At 40.3% G+C, this 22,547-nt stretch overlaps 1 protein-coding gene across 3 annotated transcripts in view; it reads left to right on the forward strand.

Moving 5' to 3' along the window:
- The first annotated feature begins 1,064 nt into the window (after nt 1-1,064).
- REV1 (REV1 DNA directed polymerase) overlaps nt 1,065-22,547 on the forward strand; it is a 54,656-nt gene continuing 33,173 nt past the window's right edge. For 2 of the 3 annotated variants that reach the window (XM_030959271.1, XM_030959292.1), the window contains exons 1-4: nt 1,065-1,292; nt 14,591-14,657; nt 15,443-15,575; nt 17,310-17,478. In XM_030959271.1, coding sequence (XP_030815131.1) covers nt 14,601-14,657; nt 15,443-15,575; nt 17,310-17,478 — 359 coding nt within the window. In that variant the 5' untranslated portion in view covers nt 1,065-1,292; nt 14,591-14,600. The remainder of the gene's footprint in view (nt 1,293-14,590; nt 14,658-15,442; nt 15,576-17,309; nt 17,479-22,547) is intronic. The other variant, XM_030959282.1, reaches the window with a different exon arrangement.

The following is a 22,547-nucleotide window of genomic DNA, read 5'->3' on the forward strand; positions in this document are numbered from 1 at the left end:
ATTCTTCTCAGCCTCCACATGGATACACTTCACAGTATCCCCAGTGTACTGAAAGGAGGTTTTAACCACGTGGGGCTTCACTCTCTTCTCCCAAGCAACTAGTGACAGGACAAGCTGTGCCAAGTCAGGTCTGGGTTGGACATCAGGGGGAATTTATTAATGGCAAGAGTTGTTAAATATTGGAATGGGCTACCCAGGGAGATGGTGGAGTCACCGTCCCTGGAGGTGTTCAAGAAATATCTGGATGTAGCACAGTGCTATGGTTTAGTCGACAAGGTGGTAACTGGCTAAAGATTGGACTTGACAATCTTGGAAGTCTTTGCCAATCTAAAAGATCCTGTGCTTCTGCAATTAAAAATGCAGAATCACATGGGAAGTAGTCAGTGGGTGTTATTTATCGAGTGGAACAAGCAGGCCCTTCTCCTGTGGGAAAAAATCCCTTCTACAGCGAGGGTGGCGAGGCCCGAACCTGGCTCAGCTCCAGTTCATCCAGGAGGCCCCAGTCCGGTCAGGGAAGGGGGCAAGCACCGCCACAACCCCACTCGGGCCTTCCGCACCCGCGTCCTGGCTGCAGGGCGGTCCCCGGGGGCGGCAGATCCGGGCCGTGCTGAGCACGGCAATTCCCGGGGCTGGGCACGGCACTCCCCGGTGCGGCCTCCGCTGCGTCCCGGTACCGAGTCCCCGCCCGCCCTGCTTGCGGTGCGCCCGTAGGGCCGCCAGGGGGCGCCGCCGCCCCGCGCCCGCCTCAGCCCGCCCGCGCGCGCGCCTGGGGAGGCGCGCGAGGTCTCGCGCCGCGCCCCGCCCCGCCCCTCCCCGCCGTCACGTGCCGCCGGCGGGCGCCTGTCTCCCTGCGGGCGGGCCGCTAGGGGGCGCCGAGGCCCAGGGGCCCTGCCCGGGCCGGCGCGCGCCGTTTGTTGACCGCGCGGCGGCGGCGGGTTGGTGGCGCGAGACTCTCCCGTGACGCGCTCGCGGGAAGGGAAGGGAAGGGAAGGAGTGGGGGTGGGGCCGTGCCGGGGACACCGAGCGAGGTGCGGGAAGAGAGAAGGAGGGAGGGAGGAAGGGAGGGAGAGAGAGAGAGAGCGGCCGGCGCTGGGGAGGAGGAGGAGGAAGAAGGCGGGCAGGAGGCGGCGGTTGCGTGCGTCCCTCCGTTCGTCCGTCCGTGCCGGAGGGGGAGCCGCGATGTGAAGCCCCACAGACACACAACACGCACACACACACGCACACGCACGGCCCGGCAGGGCAGGAGGCAGCGACGGCGCTCCCGGGAATGTGTGTCTGGGACGCGGCAGAAGGTGAGCGGTGGCGGAGCGGGCGCCTTTTCCCCCCCACGGCGCGGCGGACCCATGGCGGGAGGGACGTGCGCGGGGTGGCTCGGGGATGGGGAGAAGGAAGGCAGGCAGGAAGGGAGGGGAGTGAGAGGCAGACGCGGGGCCCGCAGCCGCTGCCCTGCCTCCCGCCCCTCCCTGGGCCCGCGGCCTGGGCCTTCCCCGTTCTGTTCCCGGCGCGGGAGCGGGGGGAAGGGAAGGGAGAGGGGAACGGCGCGCGGCGTTATGTAACCGGCGCGCGGGGGCCTGGGCTGCCCGCGCGGGAGGGCGGAGGGGGACACGGGGACAGAGCCCGTGCGCGCCCGCGAGGCGCCGCGGGGGCGCGCCAGGTGTGCGCGTGTCCGGGTCACCCGCCCCTCCCCGCACCTGTGCGTCTGTCTGTCTGTCTGTCTTGTCTGTGCGTCTGTGTCTGTCACATGAGGCCTGCGCTGCAGACACAACACGGGTCCCGCAGGCAGAGCCGGGGAGAGCGAGGCTGTGCCACAGCGTTGTGCCAGCGCGGAGGGGTCACTGCAGGGAAATGGGCTGCAGGGGGAGGAGAGGGGAAGCCCGAGCCCTGGCGCGGCCGTGCCCTCTGGAACGCTACCCGCGCTGTAGCAGCGCGTATCTTGTCTGCGGTTTCCCGTAGTGTTTGCCACAAGTTGCATTTGCTGAGCAATAGTGCTGGCTATAACTGGTGTGCTGAAGGGAGGAGGGAGGACCTGTGCTTGATGAGTAAGCCTGTGCTTACCAACACCGAGGGACAGATGTGTTCACATCTTGAACCCTTCCCCGTCTGATTTTGATGCTTTTTGCTCTACAGTTACCATTGTCTTGACCTGTGATACTGAGCTAAAAGCCCTGATGGGAAATGGGCTGTAATGGCATGTTAACCTTAAGAAGGAAGAGGAACATAGTATCACCAGCACGTTTGGGTTTTCTGGGTAGAAAGTCTGTGTGTTTTTTGCTGTAATATTCCATTATTTCTGATGCTTTAAAATTAAGATCACAGTCTTCAGAATGACAGGGCTGTGAGTCCTCTGCTTGTGTTAATAACTGTCTTAATGAAAAGATGAGTTGATGTTTTTTGTGCATCTTGATCTAAAATCCAGGTCCTACCTCACATTTGACACGATAATCCAAAGAGGCAGAACCAGGGGACTTTAGTTTTATACTCTGAATTCTTTATTCATTTAGATGCAATTGTTGCTCAAATAGAACTGGTTTGAACAGTTACTTAATAACCATTAGTTGCAAGAAGTTACAGCTAAAATTTGTTTCCAGAATAGTACTGTTTTACTAAGGTTTAAGACATTTAACACAGGTGAAATCCAAGATCAGACAGAAATCAAAATCTCTGACAAATTCCTTGCCATCTTGCCTCAAGCATGTAGTTATTACCCATTCCCACCATATTGGTCTTTCATTCAGTCCATTTCTTCTGCTGGATAATGTACCAAATCCCTGTTAGTAAATAATCCCAAGCTGTCACACTGGAGGTCACTGGTAGGACAGTGTTAGTAGAGGCACAGTGCAGACACCTACCTTGTGACTCACTCATGTTTAACTACTTGAAGAAGGATTTTTTTTAAAAGCAAAGTGCTAATAGGAAAAATTCATTAGTATATTTCAAGCCTCAATTGTAAAGTGGTTGTACAAAACAATATGTGTTTTTTTCAGTACATTATTTAGTAATGAGCCCTTCAAACCTAGGACCAGTTCATCTTTCTGAATAGTACACACACTCTGGTACAGCCTGTTCTGGCGCAGTGATAGTGTGTTGTAACAGAGTGCCAATTTTCATTAGTTGTTTCTGATCCCTTGACCCACATGACTTCTTGAAAAAATTTTTATGACAAATTTTCAATCTTTCTACCATCCCTTTCATTTACTAGAGAGATTTTTAAAAAAAGTAAGAATTAAATATGGTTTTGAGTAGGTAGAAAAAAATTCATGTGATTACACAGACTTTTTTTTAATAACCCAGGACAAGCAGGAAAAAAATAACTTGCCTGACCCTGCCATGTGCTCTCCTTATTTAATTTGTTAGCTATTGTTTATTTAATAGAAAATGTTTTTTTTTTAATTCAACATTTTTCTCTTTTAATTAAAGGGGTATATTATTATCACTGAGATCACTGTCAGCTCTTAGGAGGTTTGCCTGGTTTATATATAACAAGGGAGCTAAATATCCAAATGTTAAAACCCTTCATCAAGAATACAGTGTAGATTAATTTGGTGATAGTGCCACATGTTTACCTATGCATAGCAAAGTGAGGAAAAAATTGGAAACAAGTAGAAATGAGAGTGGCCATGGAGTTACAAAAAAAAGTTGGAAGTAAGAGAGCAAACCTTTAAAAATTGAGGAATTCTTAGACATGTGTCATACAGTATACTTGTGGAAGTGTTTTTGTCTAACAGATAGGTATTTGTAGTGCTCTGCCCCGAGAGTAGCTTCTTACTCTGTTGGGGAAACCAGACAGCATTTAATTGGACACACAAATGTTTTTAGGGAAGAGGGCCTGCTGTGTCTGTGATCCCCTCACTCTGTATTTCATGTGGAATATCTGGTGCTCTTAAGATAGAAGGCAGAATTAGGAAAGGCTTCTTTCTCAGTGTTCAGCAGAAGAGAGGTGAGTGTGCAGAGCAGCCCTGAATTCTGGGCTGGAATGATAACTTCCATTCCTGTGGCTTTTATTTCAAAATTGACTTAAGGACTGCTGCTATTGTAGCTAAGGAATCCGTGACCATGAAATTCCCCTAGGAGATACTTTTAGTTTGGTATACCCATAGCAAGGATTGTATATTCCATATTCCTCGCTTTAAATGCCTAGGCAGACTGTGGGCCCTGAATTTCAGTGTTAGCTCTTGGCTAAAGCAGCTCCTTTCCTATCTCAAAGTTTCAGGTTTCCCAGCTGGTATCCTGCCTATTTGGTAGTGCTGAAACTGGTGACTTGAAATTCAGTTACTTGCAGAAGTAAAGCTTACCCATGCTGTGGTTAACTCTTCTGTTGGTTTTGCTTTTCCATTCCCAGCTATATATAAATACTTTACCCAAGTCCCAGTGTAATGGAATTCTTGGTTGTAACCTCCTTATTTGGTTTGCCTCAAGAGATGTGCCTCAATGCACATCTCTTCAGTGTCTTGATTTATGAAAGTAAATAACCCTGGAAAAGAGAAATAACCCTGGTTTCTCTTAGGAGAAGACACTGCTCAGGTACCTTGCAGAGTCACTCTTGCAAATGCAGGTGGTTTGGTTTGAATGCCAAAGCAAGAAAGCAGTGCAGAAGCTGTGCAGAGCAGGGTCAAGAACTACTCTAAGGTTTTTCCATATTAACACAGAGACTGACAATCTTCTGGTAAGGTGAGGTATGTGGTGTATTTTGGCAGAATCCTGGGGACTGTTGATAATATGTTTTGTCAGGTTCTAGTTGTCAGTGAATATCCAAAGTGAAATAAAGTTCTGTCCACCATGTTCATGACTTCACCTCTTTGAGTTGGCTCACATCAGGTGTTTGTTCAGGGCATGATGAGTTAGCATCGTGTACGAATGGTTGTGCTCTACTGAGGTCATTTTGGAAACCTAGGAGCTGTTGCTTTTTAAAAGAAGTAATGGAACTGCTATTAATTTTTACAAACAGGAAAGCCCCTGACCCCATGGCATGTAAGGTAAATGATTAGTGCAGCTTCCCAAGCAGGGTATTTTACCATTCTGTGAAATTGAATACAACTCCCAGTTGAAGTAAAGAACTAAAATAATTTATATTGAAAGGATACTGTTCCTGATTTCTGGACCTGCTTGTTTTCAGGAAACATTAGAGCACTCAGCTCTAATACTGCCTTTTCAGTCATAATTCCTTGATTTTCATTCTCTAATTGCATTATTTGGTAAGCAGTTCCAAGAATCCTCTTAATAAACCTCTTAAGTAGTAGGGGAGAGGTAAGGTTGTAATGACTTCTTACTGTAATTTCTGGCTGATTTGAAGTTTTAAGCGTTGCCCCTTCCTGTAACTTCTATATTGATTTTTAACCCAAGTTTTAAAATTGTAGCATTTGCTTGGGATAGGCCATTTTTGCTCTGTAGCCGTTTTGTATTGATCTGTCTCAACTAAGCAGCAGTGTAACATTGCTGATTTTATGTCAGAGGTGCTTAAAATACCAACTTAGAACCAGTACAGGCCAAGAACACAATTCAGATTTGGTTGAAATTAAAGGATCTTGGAGAATTAGAGCATTTTTGGTTTTTTCCCTGCATTTTTCCTGGAAAATACAAAAGCATGGTGCTTTTCTTATTTTTCTCCGAATCTAGGAGGAAACTTGATAATATGTTGGGTCAGATCAGAAGTTTGTTTTGTTAACAATAAGCAAACACACTGAAATACTTTCCCTTTGTGTTCTGAGCTTCTGTAGTTTGTTACCTTAAAAAAATAGAATATGTTTTTATTCCATTTATCTATTAAACAGATCTGGACTTTTAGCATCCTTGGTATCCAATGTCAGATAATCTTCCAATAAACTAGGCTATAGATTAAAAATATTTCCATTTCTTTTGATCTCTCCACTTGCTAGTTTCATTCTTCCTAGTCTTGTTGGTCTGAGTTGATGAAAAAAAGTAATATCTGTGGACTAAAGAAAGATGTAGAAAACTTGAGTAGAAACTTGAAGCTTCAAGGCTAAGTATAGAAGCCTTATGTTGTGAAGATTTTACTTCAAAAAGATTTTGTAGCTTTGAGAGTTTCAAAGGCAATGTCAGAAAAGCATTTGGGAACTTGACTATGCAATGTCAGTTGAAATTAAGTAATGTCATTCAAACACTGCTATGAACAGAAAATCTACCTATTTCAATACTGGATCTGTAGTTATCAGTGCTTTTGCTGGTGAAGGTGTTGAGTTCTTAGAGTTTTGCTGCCCGTACATGAGTAAAGAGTCCTCCTTAGTATCTGACATCATCTACCATTTGCAAAGTAGATGCCTTCTTTCTCGTTTTCCCTGAAAAGCCTGGCAGGATCAACACTTGCTCAGTGATAACATTGCATTGACCATAAAGCACAACTGCCTTGGGCATGTCTCCTAAAAAAACCCCACCATCATCATGGAATAGTCAGGGTTGCAAAGAACTTTAGAGGTTCCAGCTCCCTGTCATATGCAGGGACACCTTCCACTAGGCCAGGTTGCTTAGAGCTCCATCCAGCCTGGTCTTGAAGACTTCCAGGGATGGGGCATCCACAGCTTCTGTGGGCAACTTGTCCCAGTGCCTGACCACCCTTACAGGAGAGAAATTCTTCCTAATATGTGATTTCAAACTCTCAGTTTGAAGCCATTCCCTCTTCTTCTGTCCCTACATGTTCTTGTAATAGTCTCTCTCCCTCTTTCTTGTATTCTCCCTTCACATACTGGTAGGCCACAATTACATCACTTCTCTTCTTCTCCAGGCTGAATAATCCCAATTCTCTCATCTTCTCCTCATAGCAGAGGTGCTTCATCCCTCTGATCATCTTGGTGCCTCTTATCTGGACTTGTTCCAATAGGTCCATGTCCTTCCTGTGCTGGGATCCCAGAGCTGGACACTGCACCCTGGTGGGGTCTCGCCAGAGCAGAGTAGGGGCAAGGGTCTCCCTCACCCTGCTGCCCACACTGCTTTGGATACAGCCCAGGGTATGATTGGCTTTCTGGCTCATATCCAGCCTCTCAGCCACCAGCACCCCCAAGTCCTTCAGGGCTGGTCTCCATCTGCTCATTCCAGAGCCTGTATTGATTCCAGGGGTTGCCCCTCCCCACGTGCAGCACCTTGAGCTTGGCCGTGTTAAACCACGTGTACCCTCTCTTTACGCTGGTTACAGTGCTGGCCCAGAGTGGGGGTTTGTTTCTGTGCCATGCACTACTGCCAGAGTGGTCAGTCTGGCTAGCCAGCCCTCACAACTCACATTGGTCAGCAACAAAGATCAGTTTGTTGTGTGTGCACATCCATACAGATACCCATACACACATGTGTAGTCAAATACCTAAATTCAGTCAAAAAGATGTAGTCTCTTCTGAAGGATTTCACCCATCTCCTGGGCTGAAGTCTGGGGAAGCTTAAAGTACTTATATATATCAGGTTTTCACAAGCACAGTTCCTCTGAATTTGATGTTAATAAATTCAGAGCATCCACAGATTCCTTGCTTTGATCACCTCATGAAAATTTTGCAGTTATTTTTGAATAATTATACCTCCACTTACCCACTTTTTCTGCCTTAAGTTTTTCTTTAGCTTTACAAGGATGTTTCAGTTGTGCCTGGAAAGTCTTAGGAAGTCCTTAATCATTCAGCAATAGCAACTCTTCTAATTATTGGGAGTAGTGATTGTGGGTTTACTTATGCTACCTACTGACTTCTTGGCCTATGCATTAGCATAGACTGCTTGGAGAAGACAGGAGTTGTGGGACTGGATTGCCATACTGAGTGCACAAACCAAAAACCTTCTAAACAAGTTCTGTTGATTATTAGGTAGAAAACTAACATCCCAGTCTTCATTTTCAAAGAAAAAAGAGACATCATTCTCCCTTCTCTAATATTATAGGTAGCTAAACAGAGGGGATTGGAGGAAGACTATGCGGCTCATAAGCTCATCTTGTTTATTGTTTATTGTTTTGGATACTCAAGTCCAAGAGAACATTTCCTTTTGGTGATTTGCAGTCCCTTCATTGTGTTGGTATTTAGAGTCCCAGTTTCACAAACTATGTTTCTTGTTCTGATTTTACTTAATGGTTTTTATTCTGGATTCTAGGGACTTAGAAGCTGGCATAAAGATTATGAATATGCCAAGTCCTCTTGGGGTTGAAGCCCCAGAAGAATTTAAGCACAGAAAAGAACTGATGAAGCCAGTTGATGAAGTTTGTTGAATCTTATCATTGTTTTGTGGCACTAAGAACCCTTGTGTGAAAGTGATGCTTGAACTAAAAAGTGAATTGAGCTACCTGGTTACATACAGCAATGAACATTCGTGAAGAAAAGCTATTCATCACTAGAGAACTTTGAAGGGGCTGGGGAGGTCATGACTTAACCAAAAAATGCAGAAATGTTGAAACTGAAGGCCAGTCTTCTGTAAGCAGAAGAAAAAAACAGGTTAAACCACTACTTGTGACAAGCTATAAACGAACTGTTGATGTTACTGAGTGTTATTCCTAGAGGGAAATTGACAGTTGGTTTCAAGTTAAATCTGCCTTCCTATTTTTCAAAGAATTAGCATCTCAAATGCCATGTATGAAAGCAAAAATGATATCTTGAAAACAGATTGTTCAAAGCTGGTGTGGATTGTACAGTGATCCTGGTTTCTGGACCTCATGCTCATGCTTCCTCAAGTTGTGACAAGTAAAACAATTGTCTGTCCCAGACTCCTAAGTTAGTTGTAACAAGATATAAAGACTTTTGTCTTGTACAGCTCTGGTAAAAAGTTATTACAGTTATTGTATTATTGTGATGTTTAGCCAGCAAAAGCAATGTATATTTCTTAGTTGTTACTTGTGTGTAAAGTATTTAGTTCATGATTGTACTGATCATGAAAAACTGATATGAAATAGAGACCACTTTGAGTTGCAAAAATAGTCATTTTGGAAGGTGGATTAGCTGGATTAGTTTAGCAAAGAGTTCTCTTCCCGGGGGACTGAACTGGAAGTTCTCAGAGTATCATTTCTTTGCTGTCAACCTCAAATGAAAGTACACAGAACATCATTTTAGAATAGCTATCTGCTCCTGAGGAGTTGATTCTGCAGGACTTGGAAGTTTTTCCATGTTTTATGTGAGTTGTATGGTATTTTGCCTTTTTAGCAAATGCCATGGATGCTCATATTTTAGACAAATGGTATTTATAAATTTCTCCTACTGTTTTCTAATATTTAAATTGCCCAAGATTTTGAAGTTTGTTCTTTCTCATTTACACTCTTTAATCACAGGACATGGAGGTGGTATTGGGTGTTTTTGTGAATAGCTATTGGTTCAAGTGTCCTTCATCTAATTTCATTTCTCTTGATTTAAAATATCACCAAAGAGTGAACTGCAAAACAGAACTTGCTGGTTGGCCCAGCAAGTGCTTGTAGTTAGTGCTTATCCTGTGGGGACGATGTGGAGCTGCTTGATTGAAACTTTTTTTTAAAGCCCTTACTCTATGGAAAAGGTAAGGTAGCCTATCCCTCTGGTTTATTGCAGGAGAAAAAGCATAAGCAGCACTACTTAGTGAACAGTAGCCAGCTCATTAGAACTCTGTATCTACATTGCCATTAGTTATAGTCATGACCCAAAAGTTGGTCTCTAGAAATCGCTAAGATAATTCTAAGATCCCATCTATTCCTCTCTTTTTGCCTGTCTGCTTTGGCTTTATCTGATGCTTTTGTAAGTCACTTCATCTTGCTAAACTTAGGGAAAGCTAAACCATAAAATTATGTCAACTTTATGTTGGTTTAGTGAGCTGAACTGCATGTAGCACCGGTGTGAATGTAGGGGTCATATGGAGGGGTCATATCCCTTGGGAAGAAGGGATAAAGCCTCTTAGGCCAGCAGAGGCTGCAGAGCAGAATCATCCCTTTTGGTAGCAGTCAGCCAGCAAGTTGACTCAAACATCTTATGAAACTTCACCCTGAGACCTTTTCTCACCTAGAATAAAATTCAGTTGCTTTGTGATGTTCTAATTAGTAATTTTATTATAGAATAGTAGTGCTAACCCTGAGTTGTCTGAAATCACGGGCATTTAAGCATATAGTATCTTTTAAAAAGGTTTTGAATTTTTTGTGTAAATTCTTTTTGCTGGATTCTGGACTTCTTAATAGGTGATAAAAAATAGTTTTCTACCCTATAGCAGCAGCTCTCTTCCAGAAGACTCAGCCAAGAGTAGGACTCTTGCGTTTAGAAATGTATAAACATGTAAGATGGTTTTTTGTTCTAAGAGCTTGAGGACTAGTGCCAAGCAGAGTGGTGAGTTTGATGTGGGAGGTGGAATGTAGAGGCATGAAACTCAAGCCACAAAATACCCACTTGATGGAAAAAGCTTCTAAGCCCTGCTGAGCTGGGATGAATTCAATCTACAGTTCAAGGAGAAGATTCTGATGCTTATTAGCAGTGGCCCAAGACACCCATATTTCTGCTGAAGTTACACCTTTTATATAGGCCTGTGGCGTGTGAATATGTTAAATAAATCAAGTTCTTTTGCATTAGAGGACAATGACAGGATGTCTGCTCTGGTCAGAAATGCAGACTTGCTGTTATAGTGTGTTATACTTCCATACAGCTTTCAGTTACCAAAAATTGGATTATCTGGATGGAACATCACTTGTTTGATGTATTTAGGCACAGCTTTGGCAGGGTTATTTGTTGAGTCACAGTGCAGCCTCATTTTGTCTTTAGAAATAGTTCATATGTTTTCTTGTAGGGCAGAGCCATAAAGTTTATATTCTGCCAGATTCAAGTTGGCTACTTGAAGAGGTAGCAAAAATACCTCTGCACTGTATATATGCTTGGCAGAGAGATTGCTGAAATGTATGACAGAAGCAGGGACTAGTACTGCACCGGAATTAAAAAGCTCATGATGATCCATGTTCACTTCTTGCAGAGTCATTGCAGAATACAGATCTGTGCTCCCAACCATTTTTCCCCATAAGACCTGTGGTGTTTTTGGTCTGGGTTGGTCCCTTAGCCATGTTAACGAATTTGTGCAAACGGAGAAAACTGTTCTGAAACAAGTTAGATACTTTAAGAAAGAACTACAAGAAAGATGAACTCTGAAATTGGTTTGTTTGTGATGGCTGTTTGAAGTCCTCTGTCTTGATTTCTACCCACCCACCCCTCATCTACTTCCCACCCTCATGTGTTCTTTACTAAGTGTTTTTCTTACTTATCCCTTCATCATGATTCCTATAGGGGGAGCATCATACCATCCTTACATTTCTTATTTCATGAGCCAGTGAGCATCTTTAAAATCTTGCTTAACTTTTCCTCTGGTTTAATATATCTTGGGCAAGGTATTTCTCCTGCTCATTTGTTCCTTAGGTTTTAGCAAGGCAGCTCTAAGAGGTTAACTTCATTTTTAAGGAAAAATTCACGCTGTAAGGAGAAGTCTGTAGCAGAGAGGTTTCTCTGTAGTCCAGAAACCTTGATTCATCATTCAGTTCCTGGAACTATAAAGGGAGAAACTAGTCTCCCAGGTTTTCATATTAGCATTAATCTGTGACCCTGGAAGGGAAGACTTGAGCCAGAGACATCTTGTAATCACTGAAGTACCATGTTCCTAACCTGGGTGTTCAGAATTTACATGGACTGAGTCAAAAATTGCATCTGCTAAGGAAATGGTAAGTCACTCTCAGATGTTTTAAGTAGGCATTACAGCCTAGTTTCTCTAGTTTTGCAGGCTCTAGGAAGACAACTTCTGAGCAATTGATATATCATGTTTTTAGCACCTTGACCTAAGTAGTTTTGTTTGATTTCTAATTTTAATCAAACTAGGCACATAACCGTGATTCTGATTTTAATTGGCTTCACTTTCGGATTTGAGATCTTTCTTCCTCACCTTCCAGTGTCCTGAATAAAAATGAAATGTGTTTCAAGGTTTCAGAAAAGCTTACTCTTATGAAGGCAGTTCTTCAGTTTATCAGGCATTAGATATTTTAGTTTAAGCAGGATGTTGTTGTATAGGGGTCAGATTTAAGACCTGTCAAATCCTGTCTTCTCAGTGGTTGGTGTTGTGGTGATTTAGAGTATGCATTTTGTACAGTCTTCATTTTTTTCAGAGCAAAAGTTTATATTTTAGGAGGCTTTTTCTTTAATACTCTTAGTATCGTAGAGCAGCCCAGATTGGAAGCGACCTTAAAAGAAGTATCTACTCCAACCTTTCATGGGTGGGGAAGCCTGGTTGAGGTTATCTGGTGCCCTGTCCAAATGTAACATGAAAATCTCCAGAGATGAGGACTCTGCCAGGTCCCTGCATTCCAGTCATTGATTGTTCTCACTCTAAAAACTTTTTTTCTACATTAAGGATGACTTTGTCATCCTTGATTAAGAGAGAGAAAGTAATCATTAGTTAAGATTCTTATGTCTCTTATGAGCTCATACACTGATATCTGTAGTATCTAAGAAAACTAGATAACATTTTCATTTATGTGTTTTCTTCTTTCATGAACTTGCTCTTTTCTGTTTTTCCAAGAATTTCTTAGCCAGAAGTGATAGATGTGAAATACACTTCAGCCGATGAAAAAATACAAATTTTCCGTATGGAAGAAGTCATCAAGCCATTTTCACTATACACTGTCCTCTGCAGGAAAAAAATCGAATTTTGGATCTTAAGCGGTCATCTAGCTCATCTCTCTTTTTCCTCAGTGCTTCTTAAGAGTTCTGTGGTATCTATTAGATGCAATCCAAACCACTGAAAATTAATTTCAGAAGACCTGATGTCTTGGAAACAGGTCTGTGGGTAAGAAATGCAGGTACCTAGGGGGGAAATACAGTAATTTGAGAAGGGCTTACTTTGTTTTGGATGTTGGTGCAGAGCTCATCTCCTTGATATGTGATTGATCTTCATAATTGCACATAAAACAATGTATATGTCAGTTGTGTGTCAAGTTACAAGCAACTGTTAGCACAGAACCAAGTTCATAATGATCTTTCTGTGGTTTTGGAAGTCCTGAAACATAAAACAGATGCTTAGCTTTCAAAATACCTGCTACCTGCTTTGACTATAATTCTGTGGTTGCCTAATTTGGCATATTTGCAGTAGTCAATGAAAATGATAGTACTTATGAAAACTTCTGCTGCAGCTGTGTCATATTTTGCAATCCAGGGTGGTTTAACTGGATATCAGAGTATGCCTGCTTAGTCCTCTAGGACAAAGGGGAATTAAGAGACAAAAGCTAGGACTCACGTTCAGCTAGGTTCATAAGAAATTGAATGTTGATACTATAAATGAGGTAGTCTCCAAAACAGTGCAGTAGATGGCCTGGATAGGAAAATGACCAGAATGTGTTGTTGTCATCTCCATCCACAACCATATGTGCTTTCTGGTAAGCTGGAGACTGAGTGAATCTTCTGTGTTCTTGTTACTGGACAATGCTGTGGATAGTCCAGAGGCTCAAAAACAAGGATGGAAATAAAAATAGTTGTCTTCTGTGTATTTACTGTAGTGTTGCATTTTAGGTTTTTAGGGAGGATAAAGGAATATAAATTAAATATTTAATGAAATTGAAGACTTAAGACAGTCACCTTTTTGTAGTTTCAGAGTGTTGTGCTGATCCTCTAAGAGCTGATAGACCTAAAAGGCTATTTTGTCTTTTTATTTAGAGAACTATTTTGTTTGAAAAGTGAGTGATGTAATAGCAGGCAGTGATCTCATGATCTTACCACATCATTAATCAATAGTCTAAAATCAGTTTTACAGCAGCTATAGTAAATATGAATCACTTGGGTGCAGTGAACAGTTGGCCACAGTCCAAGCATTGCTTTTTCTATCCATGAGTTCTGTTCTAGCCAACTAATAGCTCATCTGGGGATGCGGCTGTGTTCAGCTTGTGGTCCAGGGATAAGTGTTTTGCATAAAGGAGAACTGCAATTTGGCTGGTTGGGTTTGTTTATTTATTTATTTATTTATTAAGCAGTGCAAATAAACAGGCCCAAAGAATCAAATCACAAACCTAACTATAGATCATACTAGGTCACTTAAACATCTGGCTTTTCTTTGACCGTAAGATCACCTTTGGTTTTTTGCTTTGATGTGATGTATTGCATTACAGCAACATATGCTTGGATGTTTTATAATCAGTTGTAAATCCATTGGTGTCTCCATTGTAAATCCATTAATCCAGTCTCTAATACCAGGAGGCTGCCTGCAGTGCACCATGTCTATGGTATCAAATAGGAAAAAAAAGATTGTTCGTGACCTGGACAATATTTTGCATGGATGTTAGCAGTTGTATTTAAGAACCTTTTATTATTCCTTGTTTAATAGATGTATGAGGAACAGAAAGAATTTAATAAATTGTAATGGACAGTGAACATTGTAAGGAGTTTTTGATATTCAGGGTGAATAAAGCAAAAGATGTGTGTGTGGTTTTTGATATGTTGCAGGAACCACAGTATCCATTACTACAGAACTGAGGAATCAGGTTTTTATGAGATCTTGCATTTCTACATTGGCTGTGAAACTCAAATGCTTCAGTGAAGTTTGTTGAAAAAAATTAATCTTTGTGCTAATCTGTAAATGGCCTGTAGTGCCATTGTTGAAATGCCACTGATGAACATTTAATTGATCAAGCATTGTTCTTCCTCTGCAGAAGCTTCAGCATGAGGCGGGGTGGATGGCGGAAACGAGCTGCCGATGGCGATGGCTGGGGAATATGGGTATGTTCTAAACCTAGTGGCTGTTTCTTAAACAGGTAGATGGCACTGTGGTTAAAAAGGGGTTACAGTTTTGTTTTACATGCTAAGAGGACGCTATAAATGAAACTCTTTTGCTTTACTTGAAAACACATAATTAAGTTTGAAAGAAATTTTTAATTACCAGGTTTTGAAGTCTGTGTTCACAATAATCACTAAATTTCATTATTAATAAGTGCAGACCCTTGATTAGTTTTAAATCACCATTTAAAAAATAAACTAAGTAATTTGAAAACTATTTATGGTTGTCTCCACCACTTTCTGCAGTTGGACAAATAACTGAGGCACCTAATTTACATCAATGTTTAGAATACTAATGTCCTGTGTATATTTAGGAACTGAAAATATATGGAACCACATCCTTTTGTTAGGCAATGAGTCATCACTTTAGCACTCAAATTTGCATCATCACCTTTTTTCTTCTTCTTTCTTTTTATTCTATAAGAGTTTTTATATTTATAGAATCTTTTATATATATAGAATCTTTTCCTGTAAGAAGAAGATTAAGGAGTATGAAATAAATCCTGCCATGTTGATAAAAAGATGCAGTTATCTTGTAGATGTAAGTTTATGGTGGAGGATTTGCTATTTTTAATTTGAAAAATTAATGGTTTTTGTGTGTCAACCAAATACATTTTGGAGGAATGTTCCTTACCTTTCCAGTCTTCTAATTGACCAGTTTCTGTATGTAAACATTAGGAAATAGGACTGTCATCATGGGTTGTGTTTTGTTTTAACTTAAAAACTAGGGTGGGTACATGTCAGCAAAAGTTAAGAAATTGGAGGATCAGTTCCGGTCGGATTCAGCCATACAACAACAGAGGGATGGAAATTCATCAAGTATCTTTAGCGGAGTCGCCATCTACGTCAATGGCCTGACAGGTGAACCTTTATTTTTTTTAAGGATCTGTGCTGTGTCATTCTCATGTTTACCATCCTGAGTGGAAGTAAATGCAAAACACATGAATTTGCAGCTAAGTAAATACATGACAATTACTCTATGTATGTTTTGTATATTCTGTTGTTTTTCATGATTAAGGTTTTCAATTTTAAAAAATCTGATTTACATTCTGAATATAAATATTGCTTTACTGTATCATTTACATAGCATAACTTGTAGAAATAGGAGTAGATCTTTCCATGTTTCTGTCATCTTGGTATTTGAAATGAAGCCTTTTAATTTCCTCCATCCTCCTACACTTATTAAAATTTTAATATTTCAAATTAGTGATGGTTAGATTGTATGCCTTAAATTTATATTTGGGAGACTATGTCGAAGTTTTCTTGCTCAGAGTGACAATGTGTGAGACAGAACCTACTGATAGTGGAAGGAGGAACAAGAGGTAAGACATTTATGTATTGTAGGGACCATCTGTGATGGACTGATAGTGCATGTTAGCTGGAGTAAGATTTTTAATCTAGCATGCTTATGTTCATGCTTCTTCCTTTTTCTGTAAAGCAGCTTAATAACCTTTTGGAAACTCCCCAGAAGCCTTATTCAGGGATCTCTGCCAGGAATGTTGTGATTATTATGTAACTGATGCATAGAGCTTCTATGGGATAGATTAGTGCTGGTTTAAGCACAGGGCTCAAATGGATTGAAAAAGGTTAAAGTGGATATGTTAAACCATTAATACATCTGGATTGGTTGTTTAATGCAGCATTTTCTTTAGTGAAAATCCACTATTTGTGTATTCTTCAAGCAGCTAGTCCCTTAAAAGAGCTCTAGAAGATGGTTGTCCAAAAGGCTGGAGTAGAAAAGGAGAAAAGTGTGTGCTATTTTTAGTTAAAAGTTAGAGGAATAATTAAATGTTAGACATAATTTGCGAGTTGACAGAAAGGAATTGTAGCTGTATCCTTTAAAAAAATTTTTCCTCATTCTTGTATTGTTCAACTTTTTTTAAAAAATATCTTGTGCTAGATTCACTATTCCAGCATTGTGTTTATGTTGACCCAAATATTTTGGTGTCTGTGTGATGCCACTGCAAACATTTTCCAAAGCTAACATTTTTATTTTTTTTCCCCCACCTCTGCTTGCAAAATAAGTACTGTTTTTAAAACGATTGAGATCGGAAAAATTGTTGGTTTTTAAGGTATTCTTTGTTTTCTGTAACAACTCAAGAATAACCTCGTGAGGAAGGAGTTAACTGCTTCAGTACATCAGAAATTACATAGTAGGAATTTTGTGCTGTTGCTAAACCCTTCTGATATTAATTATTTTCTGTTGCTTCTGGGTATAAACTATTCTCCTGAACTCTGGTGAAAAGATAATCTAATTTTGTATTATGTTGGTGTAAAGCATTTTTTTATATAGTTTAACATTACATCTGCTTGAATATTTTTTCCTGCCTTCTGCCATACATATTATGGGAAGCTCCTCTAAAGCAAGTAGAATGTTTGCATTTTGAATTAGTGTTTTCAAAACCACAGTTTTCTGCATTTTTTGTGCCAAATGTTTTTCTGATTTGTTCTTTGAAGAATTTGTAAGTTTTTTTCTAGAGTAAAACAATGGTTTGCACTCTTTCTGACCATGTCATCATATTTATCAATTAAAGTTATTTCTCCCACTGCATTTACTGACACTAAGCAGGAATATTTCTGGTTTTAATTTTATAGATCCCTCAGCTGATGAATTAAGACGGCTGATGATGTTACATGGAGGCCAATACCATGTGTACTATTCCAGATCAAAAACAACTCACATTATTGCCACCAATCTTCCAAATGCCAAAATAAAAGAATTGAAAGGAGAAAAAGTAGTTCGGCCAGAGTGGATTGTGGAAAGGTAAGTTTACTGCATTTGGAGATTTCCCCTTTTTGGGGAGAAGAAACCAAGAAAAACGTGGGGAGAAAAAAAATTAAAGATTGCGTTTTGAGATTTTGGTTTAGCTTAAAATAATTAAGTCATAGAACAGCTGAGTAGAAATACCACTGTTACGCTGAAGATTTGCTTTGTAGGGATTGTTCTTTAAGAAACTTCACCAAGAACATTCAGAAAGTGTTAAGCATATTAGGAAACTGAACATTATCCTATTAATTCCATTTACTATCTAACCAATTGACCAGACTTCATCTCAGGATGTTAAATAACTATGTGATTGTTTTAAATCTCCTGTTGTGTGCATAAGTTTCATGTCTGTTTATAAAGAAGGATGTCAATTGAAAAGTGTTTGCATAAAATTGGAACTAACCCATCTAAACATTTATTGTGCTGTGACTTTGTAAGAAAATAATAAAAACTAAAGGGAAAAAAAGTCTACATTTTATTTACAAAATATTTATGTTCTTTGGTTTCGCTATGCCCTGGAATATATAGAATCCACTGAAGCTGTCCTTGATAAAGACAATAGCCAAGCTCAGAGCAGTTAATGTTGCTTGCATCTCTCTTCTTCCATCTGAGGAACTCACAGGAAATAGAGCAGGCAGGAGCATGTTCTAGAAATTGTCCTGCTGGTGTCATGCCATTCTTAAGTAGCCTCTTTCCTAGATAACCAGCAGAAACAAGCAAGGAACTGTTCTGCAGTGCATGTGGGAAATCTTATTTCCATTTTGCTGGTTTTCAGTCCTTTGTATTCAGCACTTACATATAATGTATCTTTATGGTCAATTTTTAAACTTTAGTTACACATTTTAAGTTACTCAGTTTGAAAAAGTTACTTCAGATAGATTTTTTTTCCCAACACTTTTAGGGCCTCACCCCTGTGTTTAAGGACTTGGAAAACTGATGGCAAGTGTGGTTTTATTTGGAAGATGTGACTGGTTTTTTTGGTGCCATTAGAGCTTGCTGTGATTTTGACCAGATTGGAAAGATCAATTTGTGTATGTTCAGTAGAGACTTAATAGAACCTGATATGTCAAATCTCCTAAAATTTTTATTCTGGTGTCTTGTGTTCAGGTTCTGCATTGTGGCTCTGGAAGGTTATACTGTAGAATAAGTAGAAGAACCAAGTATAGACAGATACATGAGTTTGAGCACAAGGAAATGGGGGAATTCACAGTCTCAACAGAACAGGGTTCATATCACAATCTAGAATAGAAACTAATTTCATTACCATGTCTTTTTTTGTTTCCCTTCTTCTCAACAGTATTAAAGAATACTCAGTGATTAAATAATCCTTCTCTGTATATGGAATACCACATTATGTTCTCAGTAGATCAGTTGGTGAAAATTAGTGTAGTAGATGTAGAGTTTCCGATTTCGTAGGCTTGGAAGGGACCTTGAAGATCATCTAGTTCCAACCTCCTTGCCATGGATTAGGTCACCTTCCACTAGACCTTGAATGAAGTTGCTCAAAGCCTCATCCATTCAGAGATGGGGCATCCACAGCTTCTCTGAGCAATCTGTTCCAGTGCCTCTCGATCCTCACAGTAAAGACTTTCTTTCTAATACCTGATCAGAACCCACCCTCTGTCAGCTTCAAGCTGTTCCCCCTTGTCCTGTCGCTACACAGTCTTGTAAAGAGCCCCTCTGCAGTTCTCTTGTAGGCAATATGATGGGTTTGCAATTTTTTCAGTTTGGTTAAGAATCTACCCTAAAATGTTGCAGTCACAAGCTGCTGGTAAAACAGTGTTGTTAGATCTTTGATCTTGTCACCCAAGATTGCAAAATGAGGAAGTTGTTTGTCTGTGGAGCTTTGATTTGTTTCTTACATGCATGTATTATGATTTAGTCCTTAATTACATGATCACATGCCATCTTTTCTCACTATGGCACCTGCCACATTCTCTGCACAGAAAAGATTGAGTTCAGGTTGTAGACTGCTAATACAGTGACATGGCTTTTCCTTTTTGTCTCCCGTTCCTTACTTATTGCATGTGACTTGAATTCTTTGCTGGTAATGAAATGAATAATTAATTCCTGTCTTTTATTGGTGCTTATCACTATAGCATCTGTCTGCTTTCCAAAGATTAATGAATGTAACATAGCACCATTATAATGGCTATTATTTAATTTAATTTTTCTGAGAGCCAACTAACGGACATTGAGGTAAAACACCAGAAATGTTCATAATTTGGAATATGCCATGGAAACTGTATAAGATTCTGCAGAGTTACTTGCACAAGGATAGTAAGGCATGTGAAGAACTTTATTGCTGCATTAAAGGCTTTGCATATTCTGAACTATGGCCTAAAGTCAGACTCTTATAAACCTGTTGTTAAATGAAAGTAGCTCTAGAATTTTGGTTTAGTTAGCATCCCATAGAGATCTTCTGTAACAGTGTTGCAGAGTAATAGTGTGGTTGCTGTAGTGACAAAATCATTCTTTCTGCATGCCCCTTATTGAGTGTTTTTGCTGCCTCTCCATGTTTGCAGCAAATGAAGAGGATTACAGGCAGGCCTCCTTCCTAAGTCAGTATTCCTTTATTTGAAAAATACACCATTACTTTATTTGAAAAGACATTCCTTTATTTGAAAAATACACCATTACACCATGCTACCATTATGTAGTATGGAAAGGCTGTTGTGCAGTGAAAGCCAAATTCAGATGATCCGAGAGCTTGACTTTCAAATTTGAATATTCTTTTAACATTCTTTGACATTTATAATCACTTTGCAGAGACTGAGTGTAACTAACATGAGGTACCAGTATTTGTGGATTCCTTCTTTTGATTTTCAAATTAGGTGAATATTTTTCCTAAAGAACTGTGTTACTCTAATATAAATAGGAAGAAAATAGTTTAAAATATTTTTTAGAAAGTCCTGTTCTGCTATGACACCTCGTTTTCTGATGAGGATTTCAAATGCAAAAGAGAAGTAGCTATCATTTGCTCTGACTACAGTAACACTTTTGACACAGTTCCCTGTTACTTTACTGAAGACAAACTGGGGAGATACAAATTGCATAGTGGGCTACTGGCTGAGGGATGTAAGTACTGGCCCAACTGCCTTGGTCACCATAGTGGTCAGCAGTTCAGAGTCAAACTAGCAAATAGGCAAAAGGGGCATTTCTGAAGGGTTTATACTGGGGCAGATGCCGTTTATGTCTTCACTAACAACGTGGACATTGGTGATACAGTGGAAAGTAGCTTCAGCAAGTTTGTGGATGATTTATAAGGCAACAGTTGATACAGTGTAGAGAAGGTCTGCCCTTTGGAGAGCATCAACAGACTATAGGAATGGGATGGCAGAAACTTGATGAAATTCAACAAAGCAAAATGCAGAGTCCTAAATGCAAGACAGAATTAGTTCCATGTAACCAGACAGGCTAGGGACTCACCCTTGTAATCCACCAGGACCCTCAAGTCTGTTGTGCCCTTGTGGAGATAAAGGCTAACAGCTGCTGGTTACATTAGCAAGACCACAAGGCAAGTTATTCTTCCAATTTGTTCAACACTTCTGAAGTTAAATCTGGAGTTGTGTGACAGATTTTGGGCTTTTCAGTAAGAGAAGTACTGACAACTGCAATGTTCAGTTCAGAAAAGTGCCACCAATATGAGCATGTGAGCATGTAACAAGAGACTGAGGAAGCTGGTTCTGTTCTACTTGAAGAGAGGACTAGGATGGAGTTATTTGTTATCTTTCAGTGCCTGTATGGAGGTTACAAAGGACATGGAGCCAGATTTTTCTTCAAGATGTACAGCAAGAGGACAAGAGGCAATAGTCACAAGTTGTAGCAAAGAAAAGTTTGACTATAAGAAAAAGATTTTTCATAGTTAAGAGAGTAAGCAGTGAAAAAGGTGCCTAGAGAGGGTTGTAGAACTTCTGCCTTTGGAGATACTCAAAATCTGTGTGGACTTTTAGTCCTGGGCAACCGGATATGACTTTAAAGATAACACTTTGGTCAGTGTTTGGACTAGAGATCTCCAGAGGTCCTTTCCAACCTAATTTTTTTTAGTGATTATGAATTCTGTGACATAGGGAAGGTGAAATGGGTAAAGATGTTGAATGGTACATCTTAACTAGCATGTCCCATTGTTGCATGTTAATGCAGTTTGGAAAAAAATGTTTGTTTATCTTGTAATGCAGCTACTCCAGTAGCTAAAACCATGACATTGTGAACAAGTTCCTAAATAAATGTGGGTTTGTTTAATCATCTTGAAATTGTAGCAATTACTCTGAAATATTACCACGTTGGTTCTGCACCTATGTTTACACGGCCTTTTGGAAAGTCAAGTCAGGCATTATAAAAACTCGGTTGCTGCATTACCACTTTGTGTACAAGAAAGCTTTGGAACTTTCCCAGGTGTATTTTTAACTCTGTTTGACGAAGTTTAATGCAAATAATGTTCCTTTATGAATGATATGTATTCATGTATCAAACAGTATGTAATTGATATATTTTTTGGGTTGTTTTGCTATTCCATTTCCATAGAAACCTTACCAGGTATATGTATATGCTTAACTAGTTTTAATTTATCTAATTGGGAAATGTGATCTCCTGCTATATTCTCTCTAATTGCAGACAGAAAGCTCCCAAGGGCTTTTGTTCTCCTATCCAGCTCCCTTGATAGTAGTACAGATTTGAGCAAGAGAAAGCATTCAGGTGCTGAAAAACACTGAGCTAAATTATCTTTAAAATCTGACTCCAGTTCAATCTTCAAAACAAAATGCTAATACTAATCTGCTTTGAAATGGGAGGTTCCTCTGCTGGAAGAAGTCCCAGCATCTCTGAGCCAGTGTTCAGTATGAAGAATTGTATACAAAGAAGAGGTGAAGTGTAGGCTTGGAAGGCTGCAATCTCTTCTGCCAGCCACAGATGTTGGGCTGGAGAGATTAAATCATCCTGTGGTGTATTTTTGAGACTATTTCACTTCCAAATGTGCAGCTTCCCTAAGGAAGTTAGCAGTTACTCAAGTATAATTGCGGTTTCAGTGGAAGATGAAAAAGAAGAGGGAGATAGACTGGAACACAGTA

The sequence above is a fragment of the Camarhynchus parvulus genome, chromosome 1 (assembly GCF_901933205.1).
Source record: "Camarhynchus parvulus chromosome 1, STF_HiC, whole genome shotgun sequence".
NCBI lineage: Eukaryota > Metazoa > Chordata > Aves > Passeriformes > Thraupidae > Camarhynchus > Camarhynchus parvulus.